Consider the following 18347-nt stretch of genomic DNA (forward strand, 5'->3'; position numbering starts at 1 on the left):
TCTCCTCTCTTTCCAGACCAATGCACTGGATGCCATGGACATCCCAAAGGAGTGAGATTATAATATAATAGTATTTGCAGCTCCATCCAAGACCAATTAAATGAGAAAATCTGGAGGCTGACCCAGGTATCTCTATTTTTTAAAAAAGTTAAAATGCTATAAATGCCCTTTGGATGATGGTATTCATACTAACAGTCTCAACAGCAATCTCTGTATTTATCACCTGTAAACATATACTTTCATGCCAGGACTATTCACTGAACTCAAGATCCACACATGCAATTTCTTCATGAGACATCTCTATAAACATGAAACTGAACACGTGGCTTTCCCTTTAAGCCCCCTTTCTCCACCCCTATTCCTTAGGTGGCATAACGATCGCATCTAACACGTCACCAAGCCAGAACCTATAAAACAGTCCCAGGATGGCCTACTCTCCCTTCCCTACATCCAGTCACTCAAGGTTCAGTTTCCCAAATACCTTTCATCGTTTTCCCATCAATGTCACTTCCGTAGTTCAGGGTTTCCCTGTGGTTTACCTGGTCTTTCACAATAGTTTCCACTTCGGTTCTTTTCTTCCAGTTACTTCATCAAAATCTCAGCTTACTATTTCTCTCCTGAGATTATTTCAGTGGCACCCCACTGTCTACAATATCAAGTCCAAACCGGCCTAGGTGGCAGACGGATACCAAATTCTCCTTTATCTGAGACCACGTGCACTCCAGCCTCCTCACTTGTCCCTCTCCTTACCCTCTGCAAAAGCCCTCTGTATCGACACGTGGTTAACCAACCACACTGTATCTCTGAACTTCTGCACATGCTATTTTACACGGAGAATGGCAGTGTCCTGAATGGTCTTTAGAACTGAATGCAAGCATCTCTTTCTCCTTATAGCCTTCTCTTTCTCCCTGTTCCAAACACTGCTCATCTCAGAGCCACTTTAGATTGTTTACTGGAAAAGAGCATAGTACCCAGGCCACATTGTAGGTTCCATAAGGCAAGTACCATGTCTATTTTGCTCAATACTCTCTAAACTGTACTAACAAGAGTGGTTCAGTAAATATTTGTGAAATGTATGAATGAAAAAGGGGCCAGTATGAGTTGGACACGACTGAGCGACTTCACTTTCACTTTTCACTTTCATGCATTGGAGACGGAAATGGCAACCCACTCCAGTGTTCTTGCTTGGAGAATCCCAGGGACGGCGGAGCCTGTTGGGCTGCCGTCTATGGGGTCACACAGAGTCGGACACGACTGAAGCGACTTAGCAGCAGCAGCAGCAGCAGCATGAAGTATTTCAAGAAGGGTTCACAGTGATAGGAGGTTCTCTTTATTTCCCAACTTTCAATTCTGTCCTTGACATGAAAGAAAGACCTATCAAATTAACATGTGCCTTGCTTGTAAGTAAATAGTGAGCATAAATACCTTTTATGGTTAACTCTGGTAAGGTAACTCTGCGTGTGTGTGTGTGTGTGTGTGTGTGTGTGTGTGTGTGATGCGGGGAGCACAGGTGTTTGGGAAGTTGCAAGTTTGGGGCCATTAGGTGCTAACACATAATATTAAGAACTTCTACCACTAAATGAAATGTTCATATATTTAAAAAAAATTGTCCTTAATAGAGAGGTGTCTACAAGGGTAATGGAAATGGAAAATGTTCAAAGAGAAGCGAATCCCTTTTTCAGCACTTTTTATTCTTCGGGCTGGGAAAAAAGCTGATGAGAAGAAGCATCATCATTTGGAATGCTGACTTTGGTGTGAAAGGATGAAAATGTCACTTTTGAGCACAGACTGAGGCTCAGAATAATATTCAGATTGATATTTGGAAAATATGATTATGAATTTAAAAAAAAGCTTAATTGGAGGATAATTGCTTTACAATGTTGTGTTCTGCCTTACAACAATGCAAATCAATCATAGGTATACATATATCTCCTCCTTCTTGAGCCTCCCTCCCACCCTACATGATTACATTTCTTTCTACATGAATACGTTTTGGGTGCTTCATATTATTTAAGAGAGAAAACAACAAAAGTATAGATTATTCTACTAATTATTTAACCCATAAAAGATGAGCTGCCAAAATTGTTACACATTCGGTAATATTACACCAATCATACATCCATTCCATTAATTAAGAATTCCACATCAATGAAATCAACTGCAAAATAAACTAAGTTGTTGAATTCTTTTTATTTTCCAGAATTTACCTGTTTATAAGTCTTTACTAATCATTTCACTCAGGGATTCCCTGGTGGCTCAGAGGGTTAAGGATCTGCCCTCAATGCGGGAGACCCAGGTTTGGGGAAGATCCCCTGGAAAAGGAAATGGCAACCCCCTCCAGTACTCTTGCCTAGAAAATTCCATGGATGGAGGAGCCTGATGGGCTACAGCCCACGGGATTGCAAAGAGTTGGACACGACTGAGCAACTTCATTCACTCACTTAATCATTTCAATAATTAGCTCGATCCCACATTTTATAGTTGCTGGATTCACTCAGAGACATTTTTTGTGTAGGGTGTCCAGAACCAATTTTTGTAATGTCTCTATGTATACTGGCCTTCCCCGGTGGCTAAGTGGTAAAGAATTCTGCCTGCCAATGCAGGAGACACATGTTCGATCCCTAGATGAAGAAGTTCCCCTGGAGAAGGAAATGGCAACCCACCCCAGGATTCTTGCCTGGGAAATCCCATGGACACAGGGGCCTAGTGGGCTATAGTCCATGGGGTTGCAAACAGCTGGACACGACTTAGCAACTAAACAACAACAACAAAGCCTTTACTCATCATTTCAATAATCAGCTCAATTCCAGATTTTATGGCTATTGGCTTCACTCAGAGATATTTATGTGTACGGTCTCCAGAAGCAATCTCTGTAATGCCTATATGCACACTGTCCATCCTGAGCTCAGGGACGGCCAGGCCGGACTTGGCTCCCTCACCTTCTATGATGTAGATGCATTCCCGGTCAGGGGGGTACTTGCTCGGATAGTTCGGAGAAGTGAAGATACCTCCCTCTGCATGTTTTGTCCAAGTTCCACACTGCACAGACTTCTGTGTTTCTGAGGTGGTTTGCTTTTCTGCAAAATAAAATTTTTTAAAGCCCCATTATCCAATTTTCTATACAACTAAAAATAGAGAGGACATTCTTACAATATCCATTAGTAAATTAACTTCTAAATGCTGTCTTAGTCAAAACCAATCAATTATACACACTATAAAATGCTCAGATATTCTGGAATATTAAGAATATGAAGAATACAGGAAAATGCAAGTGAGGAGAGGCCTCCCACTTGAATTTTTCCAAAGAAACACACCTGTTCCTTTTTTGGCTGCTCCAGACAAATGGAGGATGATTAAACTTGCTACAACTGAAACAGAACAGAAAAATTGGGAAGATTAATGTACCCTGAAATGACCAAATTCTATTAACAACATAACAGTTTAAAGATAAAAAGATATCAAAGAAGATTATTACCGTCAATCCTTCTCAGATAACTAAGAACTTGCACAAACTGATTCAAAATGTACAAATCAGGACAATTGAGGAATCTCCTCAGGAAGTAATGCCAGTTAAGAATGGTTGAGGCTCAAGCTCCTAAGGCAAATTCAGACTTTGAGACTAAGAGCCAACATTGTCCCCTACTAATGTCACATCACGGTGGGCTTTCAGGAATGTGGCCTGGCTGCCCTTTGTAAATGACTTTGCCAGCTTCTTGCAAAGAAGACAGAGGGTCAGCAGGTCAAAAGACGAAAAGGAAAAGTGTTTGCATCAACAATGTTACTGTATTTTAGGAAACAAATATTTCACCAAATCCTATGGCAGGTGGGGGAGGGGAACAAGGGAAGAACAGCCTAATGTGGACTGAAGGCATTAAGTACCATAATAAACATGTTTCTTTTACAAAACTGACCTGCCAAGTAACCCCAGTCCTCAGCATGCTTAGGCTAGGAAATGAATCTCTCCTAACCTTAACTTTGATGCAATCCTTTGTATTATCCAGGAATATTTTATAATTTTAAGAAAGGTTATTTCTATAAACATTTTATTAAGGCAGATTTGCAGTATCAGAAAAAGACTCTGACCTAAAACTTAACAGTAAATCTATGAAGACCATTAAAACGCATCCTACTGTTTTACTTCCACATCCTTGACTTAGTATTTTCACAAAGTCTAAAACTGAGAGAAGTATTAAAGCAATCTAGTCTTCATAATTTCTGATTTTGCCTTCTGTATTTCTCTTTTATCATTTATTTTCTTGTCAATTATCTAAAAGCTCTCAGTTTCATTAGGTCTATAATTATTAAGTCCACTTAAAAATGATTTTGAATAAGGGCAGGTATAATCCACAATGATTTCCTACACGAAAGTTCAGGACAGGATCTTAAAAAGGCATCCATTAAGACTGTTCCAGGAAAAGTATATGTGAGCCCTGATATTAATGTTTGAGAAAGGATGTCCATTATTTTACTTGTACTCTATATAGCCTGTCTGCTTTTAGATTAAAACACTGGTTGTTACTGTCTGTGTTCAGGTAGAAAAAAAAGTCTTACTCTTGCCATGTCTACACACACACACACACACACACACACACACACGTTTACAGCCACCAATACCAAGCTGCTGGTTTGGGGTTTCTACTCGGATGGAACCGCACTGTGGATTGTGTCCTGTGAGGAACACAGCAGCAACGCCTGTCTCCTGGCTGCGTGGCACGGGCAGCCTCACCCTCCCTCTATCCTGTGAGATTCCCACCACGGATCTTTTTAGCCTGCCTTTACTCGATGACTTGTGACGCTATTTGCCTCCAGTCCCCCGCTCTCCCCTGAACCGCACGCGAACCGCACACTCGTGAAGCGACACTCGAGGTCTATCTACACTCTCAGGAAGAGTTTAGGCTGGCACTCGCGCTAGCCTCGAGCGTGGCGTTCAGGTGGCTCACACACGACCCACCGGAGGGGCGACACGGGCCCGCTGGGCTCCAGAAGCCCCTGAAAGGACCGTTCCTTCTCCCAGGAGCTGTCGAACCCGCTGCCTCCCCCACTTCCACCTGCGACCTCCCTGGGACCCGCTCCCCGTCCTCTGCCGCACGTGCGCGTCCCCACGGGGCACTCGGCACCCTCCACCCCCCGACACCCCGGCGCGCGGCGAGGCTGTTTTCCTCGGCCGACACTCAGCTCTAGGGACCACCGCCGCGCGCCGCCGCCACGCCGGGTCGAGGATGCTGCAATACAGAAAGTTTACATCTGCCCCAGACTCGCGGGGACTGCGGGGTCCGGCGAGGGCGCGGCGGGGGCCAGGCTCTCCCTGAGCGCTCGGCCACGAGGGGAGGGAGGCGGGAGGAGGGTCCCCGGGGCGGCTCGGCGTGGCGGGAAGAGGTACTCACTGTGAAACAAACTGCGTCCATAGATCATGTCTGTTCCTTACACCAGAGGCTCCAGGCTCCACTAATTCCATTTAGAGATGGGAAGACTTCCAGTGGTCAGGGAGAGGACGGAGTCGAGAGAGGGTTGAGAGGTGCAAACCGGGAACAGATGAAGAGCGGGGGGAGAGTGAGGCGGGGGGAAAGCCAGCGATCCGAGCCCACACAGCAGCAAGATCCGAGTCCGCGCGTCCTCCGCCCCGGGCTCGCGCTCGCACCCGCTCGCCCTCTCACCGCCGTGAAGCCGGCAGCATCCCGGCCGTGACGCTCGCCTCACGCCCGGGCGCCGGGTGCCTCCATCCGCGCCGCCGGCGGCTGCTCCCGCCCCCTCTGCATCACCGCCGCCGCCGCCGCGGCTGGCAGGAGGGCGCGCGGGCGGCGGCGGGCGCGGGGCGAGCCCTGGGGCACTCCAGCCGAGGCCGGGCAAGGGCTGGGGCCGCGCGGCGCGGCCAGGCGGGGGCAGGTCCGGACCGACGGCAGCGACGGAGCGCGCAGCGGCGGCGGCGGCTGGGGCTCGCTCAGTCCCCAGTTTCATACACCACGAGCAGCAGGTCGGAGCAGCCCTCCTCGGTCCAGCCCTTGGGGATCGTCCGCTGAGGCATTGAAGACAGGAGGAGGAAGGGGTCCGTCATCGGCTCGCCGGGCTCCGCGCCACCTCTGCGATCTTGCGGAGAGAGGAGCGGGTGGGTGGGCGTCTGGGAGGAGGGCTGCAGGGTGGTGGCGGAGAGACCCGGGTGGCGGGGGGCGGGGACGGGAACGGGGCGGGGAGGGAGCGGGAAGATGGCAGAGTTACCAAGTGGGCGCCTGAGTCATAGCCCGGGGCGGCGTGACCCTCCGGGAAGCCCGCGGCCCGCGTACAGCCGCGCAGCTCCGCTCGGCCGGCGCCCCCAGGGCTGGTGCGCGGCCGAAAGGGGCGGCGGCGGCGGCTGCAAGAACATCACACCCGCTCCGATCCTGGGGGTAGGGCGAGGGGGAGAGGGGCGAGGACCAGGCTGGGAGCCGTCACTCCGCAAGCCCGGGCAGAGGGGGCCAGAGGGCGCCGGGCAAATCCGGAGCTTGAGCCTCGTGCCGGCTAAAAAGGCGAGGGAGGAGGAGGGGCCAGCAAGTGAAAATCCCTCTCGGGGTTCACATGCTCACTTTTGAAAAACGCCTAGAAACTGCGATCGAGCTGTCCCCCGCGCCCCACAGTCCATCTGGCTAGAGTAAGCGGGTCCCGTCTCCCTTCGGGGGTGACGACTTAGCAGTATACTCCGGGCTCAGGCTGGGAGACCAGGCAGGGGCGCGTCGGAGGCGAAGGCAACATTAAAAGTTTCGCGTTTTATCGCCTGGTCTGACTCGGAGGTCGCCCCAGACAAACCGCTTGGGCAGAGGCACGGGCTTCTAGCGCATTTCCTTCGCCCTCCCCAAGATATTTTTAAAAACCCCAAGGCAAACACCGATCACCTCCCACCCCACCCCAATATGGACAGACGCGCGCTCGCGCAGCGCGTTAAACTCGGAAAGGGGAGGGAAAAAGAGTTGCTGGGGAAACAACCCCGAAAAAAAAAATCCAGCTTCTAAAATGAGAATAAATGAATATGGAGAACCGTAAACGCGAGGTGGCCCGAGCAGGGCTGGAGTGCGTGGAGCGGGGTGTCCCTGCCTGGACGCTGCGGTAACCCCCCACCCCCGGGCTGCGTCCCGCCCTCCGGGCTCTGCGCACTCAGCCCGCGCCCACCCGCAGCCGGCCGCACCTCGGGGCCCCGCGGAGGCCGTCGACCCCCGGCCCCCGCCTCGGCGGCCCCGGACCCGAGCGCGCCCAGCCGCAGCCCCGGACTCCACCGCTGGGACTGGGAGTTGGTGGGAGGGAGGGGGGGCGATGACGGCGGGGAGGAGGCAGGCGTAGCAAGAATTCGAGGAGGTAGAAACCTGAGGGGCGCTGCGCCGCCGAGACTAGGTCACCTTAAAAGGCAGAGAGGAAAGAGCCGTGCGCGCGGACCTGAGGCCGGGCCGCCCCCTCCTGGCACCTGCTGCTGCAGCGCCGGGCCGCCCACGGGCGTGCGCGCGCGCGGGGGATGCGGGATGCTCGCGGCCGCCCTGCCCTCAGGTTCCCAGCAAAGCAGTGGTGAGAGGATGGAGGTCTTCCTGCCAGTAATCTGAGATGAGGGATAATGAGATGACCCCGAGGCCCGAGAGGATTCCCCAGCCCCGGAAGCAACCGCCGAGACTCCTTCTTTCCAGCCTTTGGCTCTTTGATACCGGGCAGCTGCAAGTCCTCGACCGTGGTGGGGTAAAGTGATGACAGAGAGGGCTGTTAGTGTGTGTGTTTTGGTCCATTTAGTGAAAAGTGGGTAGATGGGGCAGGGTGAGAAGGAGAGCTAGAGCAATAGAAGGAGAACGCCAGACTGGGTGAAAAGGGAAGGGGGAAGGGAGAGACAGAGAGACCTAGAGACAGAGATAAGAGAACGCAGAGGGAGAGAGACTGCGCGCCCGCCGAGCGCCAATTCCATCAGAAGGCGTGCCTGCGAGAGGAGCTGGAAACTCGAGAGATGAACCAAGGTGAGCCAGGGTGAGCCGATGGGTGGAGAGCCGGAGAAGTATCTCGGAAAACTGTTATGTATCTGCCCACGTTTCTGCTCGTAAAAGGATCAAAGTGGGAAATAGCAGGTCCGCAAGCGGTTCTTGTGCCAGTGAGGGGTGTGTGTGTGTGTGTGCGCGCGCGCGCGCGTGTGTGTATGTGTGTGTTGGGGTGGGGGCTGAGTGGATGGGAGTGAAGTAAAGGAAGACTTGAGCAGTTAGTAGATGGTGAATAGATGCCAAAGAGAACAAGTCATCTATGGGCGAAGGAGGACCATTTAAAAACGGCCAAAGATGTATAAATTGATAGTAAAATGTTGACATGCTAAAGACTGGACGGTAATCATTTTTTGCATCCAAAAATATTATTTATGAAAGTGACTTTTTGGGGAAAAAATCGTTCAATGAAACAGTGGCAACGTTAAAATTTTTCTTAAGGGAAATCTATTTCTCAACAGCAGTTTAAGGTAAGAAGAAGAAAAGTTGGTCTTTGCTAAATCCATCCACTCAAGTATGTCTAACAATCCCTCACCCCGACCCCCACCCCCAGTTTGCTTTCCCAGGACATAGGTCTTTGTAACTTAGCTAACGAAGGGGGCACTGAAATACTGCTAGACCAGTGTGGGGGCTTTGCATTGGAAGGCCGTATCCAGGCCTGAGGGCAAAGAGGAGGGGCACCCAAACCTTTTGTCCACGTGGTAATTCCTCCAGTCTCCTATTGGCCAGCATGTCTGTCTTTGGGATCCGATTCTCAGAAATAGGGGCCTCTTTGATCTCTGACTACCCCTGCCTCCTGGGCTGTGCCTGGGGCTGAAGCATTGTTGTTGTTCAGTCGCTCAGTAGTGTTCAACTCTGTGCAATGCCATGAACTGTAGCAAACCAGGCTCCTCTGTCCTCCACTATCTCCCAGTTTACTCAAATTCATGTCCATTGAGTCAGTGATGCTCTCTAGCCACCTCATCCTCAGCTGCCCGCTTCTCCTCATGCCTTCGATCTTTCCCAGCATCAGGGTCTTTTCCAATGAGAAGGGCTGTACTTCTACTCAAACCTCAGTGTCCAAGTTCTGAGCCTGCATATCCTGAACCGGGAGAGAAGCTCCATGAGAGAGGTGCTCAGGTCTTCTCTTCACTCTTCACTCCCCAAGAGAGAGTCAGGCAGCTGCTAAGCCTTTTGCTCCACCCCCTGGATTCTTCCAGGTTATGGCTGCAACTTTTCCCTGGAAGATTTCATTCCCTTTCCTGCACACACACATGCATAAGTCCTGTTAACCATCCACCACCTCCTGCTTGCTTGGCAACCTGCCTTTTCCCTTTTGAGTCATGAACCACCACTTCCTGAGTAATGCTACCTCACTGATGGGGACCCACGATTTTTTTACTTTCTGAGAAAAAGCGGCATATGGGAAAATTTAAGCTTCTCCAAGGGAAGGTTTTGCACACACATGGCCAGATTTCAAGGTACGATTATTTTGAAAGAGAAAGCTTATAAACAGATAGCTTTGATAAGTTCAATGTGCTGTCCTAGAAAGAGGGAGCTTTGTCACAGTTCTCCAAATTTAGCATTGAAATATAGACTACTTATAGGATAGACGGCAGAATTAATGCCTTTTGAGCCCAATTAGAGTGTCATTGGTTTCCTTTGAACAGTGCACCCTATAACAATGAATGATAAGAAGGAATTCTAAAACCCTAAAAAGAATTGGGGGTTTCCATGGTGGCTTAGTGGTAAAGAGTCCACCTGCCAATGCAGAAGACAATGGTTCAACCTGTGGGTCGGAGAGATGCCCTGGAGGAGGGCACAGCAACCCACCCCAGTATTCTTGCCTGGAGAATCCCATGGACAGAGGAGCCTGGCGGGCTACAGTCCATGGGGTCACAGATGGGTTGGACAAGACTTAGTGATTAACAACAACAACAACAAAAAGAATTGGTGTAGGACACTTGCTCTTCTGATTCAAAAGAAAGTATTTATCTGCATACATGTGGTTCTCTATAGAAACCAATAAAGCTCCAGGTCTACTAGGGATCTTTTGTTAATTCATCTGAACTATTGGCATCTTCTTCAGTGTTTTTTATTTAAATGGCTAAAATAGGTGGTGTTAAAAAAAAATTACTATAATCCATAGTGCTTCCAATACATGCTGTATTAGTCTCTTGAAAATCTCCTAACATATTTTAAAGTTCTGTTTCTTCCATTTTATTAACTCAATATACAAGTCATAATGTCAGTTTATCAAAAACAGGTCATAAATAATTGCTGCCAGACAGTGGAATTTTTTAAAATGATCTGCAGTATTCTAGTATGAAACTGAGTTTAAGCAGTATTGATAAAGTCATTTCTTTTCAATCTATAAATGTATCCTGACAGGTAGAAAATCTGCATAAAACAGAAGACAGGTAAAAGCTTTAAAATCTCACATTTAAGCCAGATAGGATATGTTATGAAAATAGGTAAAATAAAATATGATTTTCTTCCTAGTATGAATATGTAGTATTATATCATAAGAATATTAGCCTCTTGTGGGCAAGAACTTTCACAGGACTACATTACTCAGCCAATTTTCACCTGTACTTACAGATCTGTAGTTGTTATCCATTTTTCATGCCGACACCTGCTTTTCCTTGTAGGGCTATGTGCTAAGTCGCTCCAGTCATGTCTGACTCTTTGCAACCTGTCCGTGGGATTCTCCAGGCAAGAATACTGGAGTGGGTTGCCATGCCCTTTCTCATCTTGTTTCATATTTAATGGTAATTGTCCTCCAGGAAAAATGTATTATCATGTCTGGAGAAATGTGAGGGGAATAAAAAAGTTCCATTACCTACCGAACTATACCAGGTACACTTTAGAAAAACTTTATTTTTCTGCTGGTTCATTTTTAATTGACAGTGGCTTAGAAACAAGAAGATTTGTTAGTAACCACTGGCCTAATGAAATCGCTAGTAGTCTGTAAACCAGCATAAACTAAAGGAACTTTTCTAAGGATATGGACTGAGATCAAAATGTTCATTGTTCTGTACCCACTCACTGTTATTTTGGGGGAGAAAACAAGCCTCTGTCAAGGGTTTAAAAAGGATTTAGTCATATTTAGATAATGTAAGTTAAGGTGAAGAATAAATCTACATATTCCATGTCAAAATATCTGTTAATGACTATAAGCAAGACTACTTAAAATTGCCAAGTTAGATATGTTAATGGTACTTGTGGGTGCCAAAGATAATTTTTATCTTTAAGTATATAAAGTAATAGCATCACTTAAGTTTACTTCTCTTAGCTATTTTAGGACATATCATGTTATTATTACCATGATTTATTGGATATTATGTGGATGATTTGGAAAATAAAAGATAGAACTTACTTGTTGAAAATAACTCTGAATGTTAAATTAGGACAATGCTTATATCTGACTCATGACATAATTCAAATTCATGATTCTTAGGAAAAAAAACAAGCCTTAGTGCATGGAAATAAATTAACAAATATTATAATAACAAAGTCATTTATCTATTTATCTATTGTTTCTTTGACTTTCCCTTTTCTGTTATACTCAATATGTTGCAAGGAAATGTCCCACATGTTTTCATTTCCTTTTGCATGACAAAAAGAGAAATTTAAAATAGCTCTTTCCCCCATTTTTAGGGCAGACAAATTTGTGAAAAAGTGCAGGTTCAGAAAGGAGTGATACTGCAGCAGAATTTGTGCCAAGCAGTTACAGTTACTTTTTTTTTTTAAATCAAGAGATGATGTCATCAGTGCTTTTTAGTAAATGTATTATTTAAAATAATATTCTTCAAAATAGTTTTCTAATGACATACACAGTTAATTTTTATAAATTTCTCTGGGAAATAAAGGATTAATTACAGTTATTACAAGCTTATATACAATACATGACTCCTTTCACAATTATACTTCCTTCTAAAATGATGCTTTCTAGTGAAGAAAAGGTTTTCAGAAATGACATAAAGCAGTAGCTTGTGGAGGAGCGCTCTGAAGACTATTGACACAGTACTCTGAGCACAGTGGGTTTTTGTCAAAGAAACAAACAGGTAAGTAAAGAGAAAATAGTTCTCATATATGCATAGAATAGAAATTTGAAGATTTTATTTAAAAATGTGTGTCCTTAGGTTTTTGTTTTTGATGACTGTAATGTGGGAGACCTGCCTTGGTATTACAGGAACTAGATGTTCTCATAAGGTCAGGTCATGAGAACCAAGTTAATATGAGTTAAAATCACAGAGGACTAAGTTACAATTATTTTAATTTGTAACTAAAGCACAGCATAGTTCTTTTGGTTCAAAGGTTTATAAGCTGATGCTTCTGAGTAATGTATTTTGTTAAGTCCAATTCTAGATAATTCTTGCTTCACTTAAAAATTATTGTTGGACCACAGTTTACTGGCATTCCTGCTTCTAAGTCACTTCAGTCGTGTCCGACTCTGTGCGATCCCATAGATGGCAGCCAACCAGGCTCCCCCATCCCTGGGATTCTCCAGGCAAGAACACTGGAGTGGGTTGCCATTTCCTTCTCCAATACTGGCATTCCTAAATGTCAGCAGTTTATTAATCTGAAAGAACAACTGATAATTCATGACGATCTCCTCCATCCTCAGCTACCCCCAGATACTATGCTGGGAATATCTGCACCATTTTACCATTTCACTTGTACTAACATATAGTTTTCCATCACTGTCAGTATTTTTACAGCATCAGTTATGAGTATGTAGAATTTGGAATAGAGTGGATTTTCTGACTTCTGTGAGTGTTGAGTTTGAAATCCTCTGTCTTATTCCATCCTATCATTTTAGAATGAAAAAAAAAAAATAGACCAGAAGAAGTGATTTCCACAATACCACTTCATTTGTAACATAATGACTGATGGAGTCTAGATCTTCTAATTCACAGCCTGGGAGAAAAGTAGGAAGAAAAAAAAAAAAACTTGCTACTCAATTTGGATTTTTTTCACCTGAGTTTAAAGGAAAGCCCTAATATTTTTCTGTTTTTTTTTTTTTTTTCACTAATCACGTCTAGCCAGGATATGTATACCTCCAGAGCCACTGTTGGATGTAATAAGTATATCCATGAAAGTGAAAGTGTTAGCTGCTCAGTAATGTCTGACTCTTTGTGACCCCATGGACTGTAGTAGCCTGTCAGGCTCCTCTGTCCACGGGATTCTCCTGGCAAGAATACTGGAGTGGGTTGCCATTCTTTTCTCCAGGGGATCTTCCTGACCCAGGGATTGAACCCAGGTCTCCTGCACTGCAGGCAGATTCTTTACCTTCTGAGCCACCAGGGAAGCCCAAAGTGCTTAAAAAAAAGAAAAACAAAAACAAACATTCTTTTAGGCCTTAGCTTAAAAAAAAAAATCCAAAAGCAATTAAAGAAAATAGCAAGAAAATTTTAAGAGAAAGCTCAGAGAACGGAAACTCCTTGACATACAGAAGGTAATTGTCATGTTGTTATAAATTCTTACTGAAATAGATGAGTAATTACACACACACACACACACACACACACACACCCAACATAAGGAGAGACAAGGTGAGCAGACATGGGCAGTTTTGTTAAACTTTCCAGCACTGTGTAATGCATGTCAACATTTCTTCTGACTCTGATAACAATTCCTGCATCATCTTCTCAGCTCCCCGTAACAGTCTCCTTAAGGACCTTTCGGCTTCCAACTTCTGCTCAGCACCAAAGCCAATGATACTTGCTGTGGCTTTTTTTTTTTTTTAATTGCCGTGTAGCATACTGCTGCAAGACCATGAAGAAGAGTGTGAGAAGGTGCCCTGGTTGTGCTTCATGAGGTACCAGTGGATGGGGCCAGAACTGAGGATCAACTTCCAGGACAACTGCTTTCTTCCCATGTCCGATGCCTCGGGGTCCCTCGTTCTGTCTTTCACTCTTCCACTCTTAAACAGTGAGGCTTGACTCCCCGGTGCTTTTCCGCGTGGCCTGGACTTCCCACAGCATGGCAGTATCAGGTTGCTTACATATCTGACAGTGGTTTCTTGACGAACGAGTAACAGGGAATAGAAGCCATAAGGCCAGTGAAAGTGTCCACTTCAACTAGCACATGATCATTTTGGTCGTATTCCACTGAGCAGAGCAATCGCAAAGTCCACTCAGATGCAAGGGAACAGAGAAGTGGAATTTACTATCTGTGGCAAAGTGACATAGTCGCATCGCAGAGCAACATATGCGGCTGGAGGTGTTGTGAAGGCCATCTCTAAAAAGCATGATCTCTCATCTTTGAAATTGAAATGAATGCTGCTTTGAAGGTTCTTTTGTGTTTTAAAACCAAGGAATAAAGAAGAGAATATCAGTGGTACAATTTAGTAGGTACATAAATTGTATCTTTTATACAATATTGATTTTATTAAAATATACTTATTTATTACTATAATGTTATTCATTACTGTGACAGGGTACTGTATTGGTTTACAGTTTTTTCTCATTTAAAGATACATTAATGTAATTTGTGTGTGTGTGTTAGTCACTCAGTTACGTCTGACTCTTTGCAACCCCATGGACTGTAGCCCGCCAGGCTCCTCTGTCCGTGGAGTTCTCCAGGCAAGAATACTGGAGGGGGTTCTCTAGGGATCTTCCCTAGCCAGGGATTGAACCCTGGTCTCCAGCTTTGCAGGCAGATTCTTTAACCATCTGAGCTACCAGGGAAGCCCTTAATGTAATTTATAAAGATCAATACTTTTTTTTTTCTTTTTTGTGTTGTAATATTAGTGATACAGTAATAATGTTAAAACTTTAATAAAGTCTCTGAGTTTCTTTTGAAAAAAATAAAAAATATGATCTCTCAGACCTTCCCTTTTACTAGTTCTGGGCTGGCAAGCATCAGGGTGAGTGTGAGGCTGAGAGCAATATAAAGGGAGACCAGAGGTATGCTACTCTGGGGCAAAAGATGCCCCAATCCAGTTTGTACAATGTTTGTTAAGCAAATAGAATCAAAGCAAATAAATATCATGAAAAAGATGCTGTTGTATACTTACAGAAAAAAGAAACATGGCAAGTTGATATAATGTTCCTGAACATATGTACAGCTAAAATTTAGCCTCAGATTAACATTTTTTTTAAAAAAAAGAACTAATGAAAAAATAGAGAAATATATGAAATATTAATTACAGTTGAAGATTTTTAACACGGTCCCCTAAGAAACTGACTGATTAAATACATTTTAAATTAGCGGGACATCCCTGGTGGTCCAGTGGCTGGGACTCGATGCTCCGGATGCAGGGGGCCCCATTAATCCCTGGTCAGGGAGCTAGACCCCACGTACTGCAACTAAGGCCGTACAGTGAGGATCAAGGATCCAGCGTGCCACAACCAGACCCAGCACAGCCAAATAAATAAATGCACAGATATTTTAAAAATAAATAAATAAAACTAGCAAAACCTGGGAACATATGTAGATAAGATCGATTTTTTTTAAACAGGAATTTAATTCAGTGTACCAAAATGAGTTTGCTACTCATTTTAAACTCCTATTAAACATTTATTAAAATCAAATATATCATATGCAAAACACAAAACTGGTAAATTCAACCAATAAACATACAGAACTAATATCAGAATAAAATAATATATCCTTCTGAAGTCATTATTCTTGCTCTAACAAGTCAACTAAGCGTTCTTGAAAATTGGGTATGCTAAAAATGTTTCTTTTCACTCTTGAATTTAAGTGATAAGTTACAAGCTTTTAAATTTCAGTTTCTAAGTGTTTTTTTCTTTAATACTGACAACATAGTTCTACTGGCTTTTTTGTGCCCCATGTTTCTTTTCAGAAAATTCTTGTCCGTGTAACTCTTGTTTGCTGAGATCCGTGTTGGTTGTTTTCTTTTCCATTCCTTCATAATCTTTAAAAAAGTCTGTTGCAGTTGATTTTATTAAATGTTACTATTGTGATTCTAACTGCTTATTTTTTCCAAAATATTCTGTTCGGTATTCGTATGTGTTTTTGGTTCAAGATCTATAACATTCTTTGTTATTATTAACACAAGATATTTCTTTCCATTTTTTCTTATTATCCTCCCCATCTTTCATTCTGAGATGTGTGCCTAACCTTACATGTATTCTTCATACCCAAGAGTTTGTTTCCTGATACCTTCTGGATAGTATTTCAACATTGACTGTTTTAATACTCTCGTTTTATTTAACATTTTAAGAATGATCATTTTTTGTATCCAGCATTTCTAATGTATTCTTCTTCGGTGAAACTTATTAATTGCTGTAAATAAATCAACTCAAAACTTCATGGCTTAAAACAATAATCAGTTTATTTGCTCATGATTTTGTGGGTCAACAGTTTGGTCTGGGTTCAGCTGGATAGTTTTCCTGCTGTTCTGGTCTGGGTCATTTATTCAGGAGTCATCAATTGGTGGCTAAATTAGTGTCAGATGGCCTAAGATTATCACATGCAGATTCCTTGCATCCTTTCAGAGTGCTTACACAGCAACTGTGACATTTTTTTGTTATCCCTTGGGACTAGCAGCTGTCTTGATATGATGCTTATGTAAAGGAAGAATAGCACTTTAAATCCTAGCTTGCTCTTCTCCACCTGAAATTAGGCAATGGGAGTTTGGAGTGTGCCTTGGGTCAAAGAAACTCTAATGTTTTCCTCCTGAGTTAGCCATTCCCCAGACCTTGCCCCATCTCATAATAGCCCTGCCCCAAGTATTATTCTTTTTTAAGAAATTATTTTTACCTGGAAGATAATTGCTTTACACTGTTGTGTTGTTTTCTGCCACTCATCACCATGAATCATGCCCTCTCCATCTGGAACCTCCCTCCCACCTCCCACCCCATCCCACCCCTCTCAGTTCAGTTCAGTTCAGTCGATCAGTTGTGTCCGACTCTTTGCGACCCCATGAATCGCAGCACGCCAGGCCATCCTGTCCATCACCAACTCCCGGAGTTCACCCAGACTCACCTCTATCGAGTCAGTGATGCCATCCAGCCATCTCATTCTCTGTCGTCCCCTTCTCCTCCTGCCCCCAATCCCTCCCAGCATCAGAGTCTTTTCCAATGAGTCAACTCTTCGCATGAGGTGGCCAAAATACTGGAGTTTCAGCTTTAGCATCATTCCTTCCAAAGAAATCCCAGGGCTGATCTCCTTCAGAATGGACTGGTTGGATCTCCTTGCAGTCCAAGGGACTCTCAAGAGTCTTCTCCAACACCAAAGTTCAAAAGCATCAATTTGTCGGCGCTCAGCTTTCTTTATAGTCTGATTCTCACATCCATACATGACCACTGGAAAAACCATAGCCTTGACTAGACAGACCTTTGTTGGTAAAGTAATGTCTCTGATTTGAATATGCTATCTAGGTTGGCCATAACTTTCCTTCCAAGGAGTAAGCGTCTTTTAATTTCATGGCTGCAATTACCATCTGCAGTGATTTTGGAGCCCCCCAAAATAATGTCTGATACTGTTTCCACTGTTTCCCCATCTATTTGCCATGAAGTGATGGGACCAGATGCCATGATCTTCATCTTCTGAATGGTGAGCTTTAAGCCAACTTTTTCACTCTCCACTTTCACTTTCATCAAGAGGCTTTTGAGTTCCTCTTCACTTTCTGCCATAAGGGTGGTATCATTTGCATATCTGAGGTTATTGATGTCTCCCGGCAATCTTGATTCTAGCTTGTGCTTCTTCCAGCCCAGTGTTTCTCATGATGTAATCTGCATATAATTTAAATAAGCAGGGTGACAATATACAGCCTTGACGCACTCCTTTTCCTATTTGGAAGCAGTCTGTTGTTCATGTCCATTTCTAACTGTTGCTTCCTGACCTGCATATAGGTTTCTCAAGAGGTAGGTCAGGTGGTCTGGTATTCCCATCTCTTTCAGAATTTTCCAGTTTCTTGTGAGCCACACAGTCAAAGGCTTTGGCATAGTCAATAAAGTAGAAATAGATGTTTTTCTGGAATTCTCTTGCTTTTTCCATGATCCAGCAGATGTTGGCAGTTTGATCTCTAGTTCCTCTGCCTTTTCTAAAACCAGCTTGAACATCTGGAAGTTCATGGTTCATGTATTGCTGAAGCCTGGCTTGGAGAATTTTGAGCATTACTTTACTAGCATGTGAGATGAGTGCAATTGTGCAGTAGTTTGAGCATTCTTTGGCATTGCCTTTCTTTGGGATTGGAATGAAAACTGACCTTTTCCAGTAGTGTGGGCGGCTGCAATTGCACACATAGTGTGACCGAGAGGAGCTACCCCACGTCCGAGGTCAGGGGCAGAAGCCGGGAGGACCCTATACCTGAGGGGTGGTGGCCAAGAGGAGCTACTCCACACCCGAGGCCAGGGGCGGCGGCCGGGAGGAGCAACCCCACGTCCACGGAGCAGTGGCTGCATGGGTGCAGGAGGG

The 18347-nt window shown here is 44.7% G+C and overlaps 1 protein-coding gene across 19 annotated transcripts in view; it reads right to left on the reverse strand.

Annotated features, from left to right (window-relative positions):
- NETO1 (neuropilin and tolloid like 1) overlaps window positions 1-5777 on the reverse strand; it is a 114730-nt gene extending 108953 nt beyond the window's left edge. For 18 of the 19 annotated variants that reach the window (XM_044934453.2, XM_025273181.3, XM_044934452.2 and 15 more), the window contains exons 1-3: window positions 5385-5519; window positions 3315-3368; window positions 2940-3077 (exon numbers count right to left, since the gene is read on the reverse strand). In XM_044934453.2, the coding sequence (XP_044790388.1) occupies window positions 2940-3077; window positions 3315-3368; window positions 5385-5412 (220 nt within the window). In that variant the 5' untranslated portion in view covers window positions 5413-5519. Of the gene's footprint in view, window positions 1-2939; window positions 3078-3314; window positions 3369-5384; window positions 5520-5654 lie in introns of those variants that run through there. The other variant, XM_044934451.2, reaches the window with a different exon arrangement.
- Window positions 5778-18347: the final 12570 nt, after the last annotated feature.

This window comes from Bubalus bubalis, chromosome 22, assembly GCF_019923935.1.
Source record: "Bubalus bubalis isolate 160015118507 breed Murrah chromosome 22, NDDB_SH_1, whole genome shotgun sequence".
Taxonomy (NCBI): domain Eukaryota; kingdom Metazoa; phylum Chordata; class Mammalia; order Artiodactyla; family Bovidae; genus Bubalus; species Bubalus bubalis.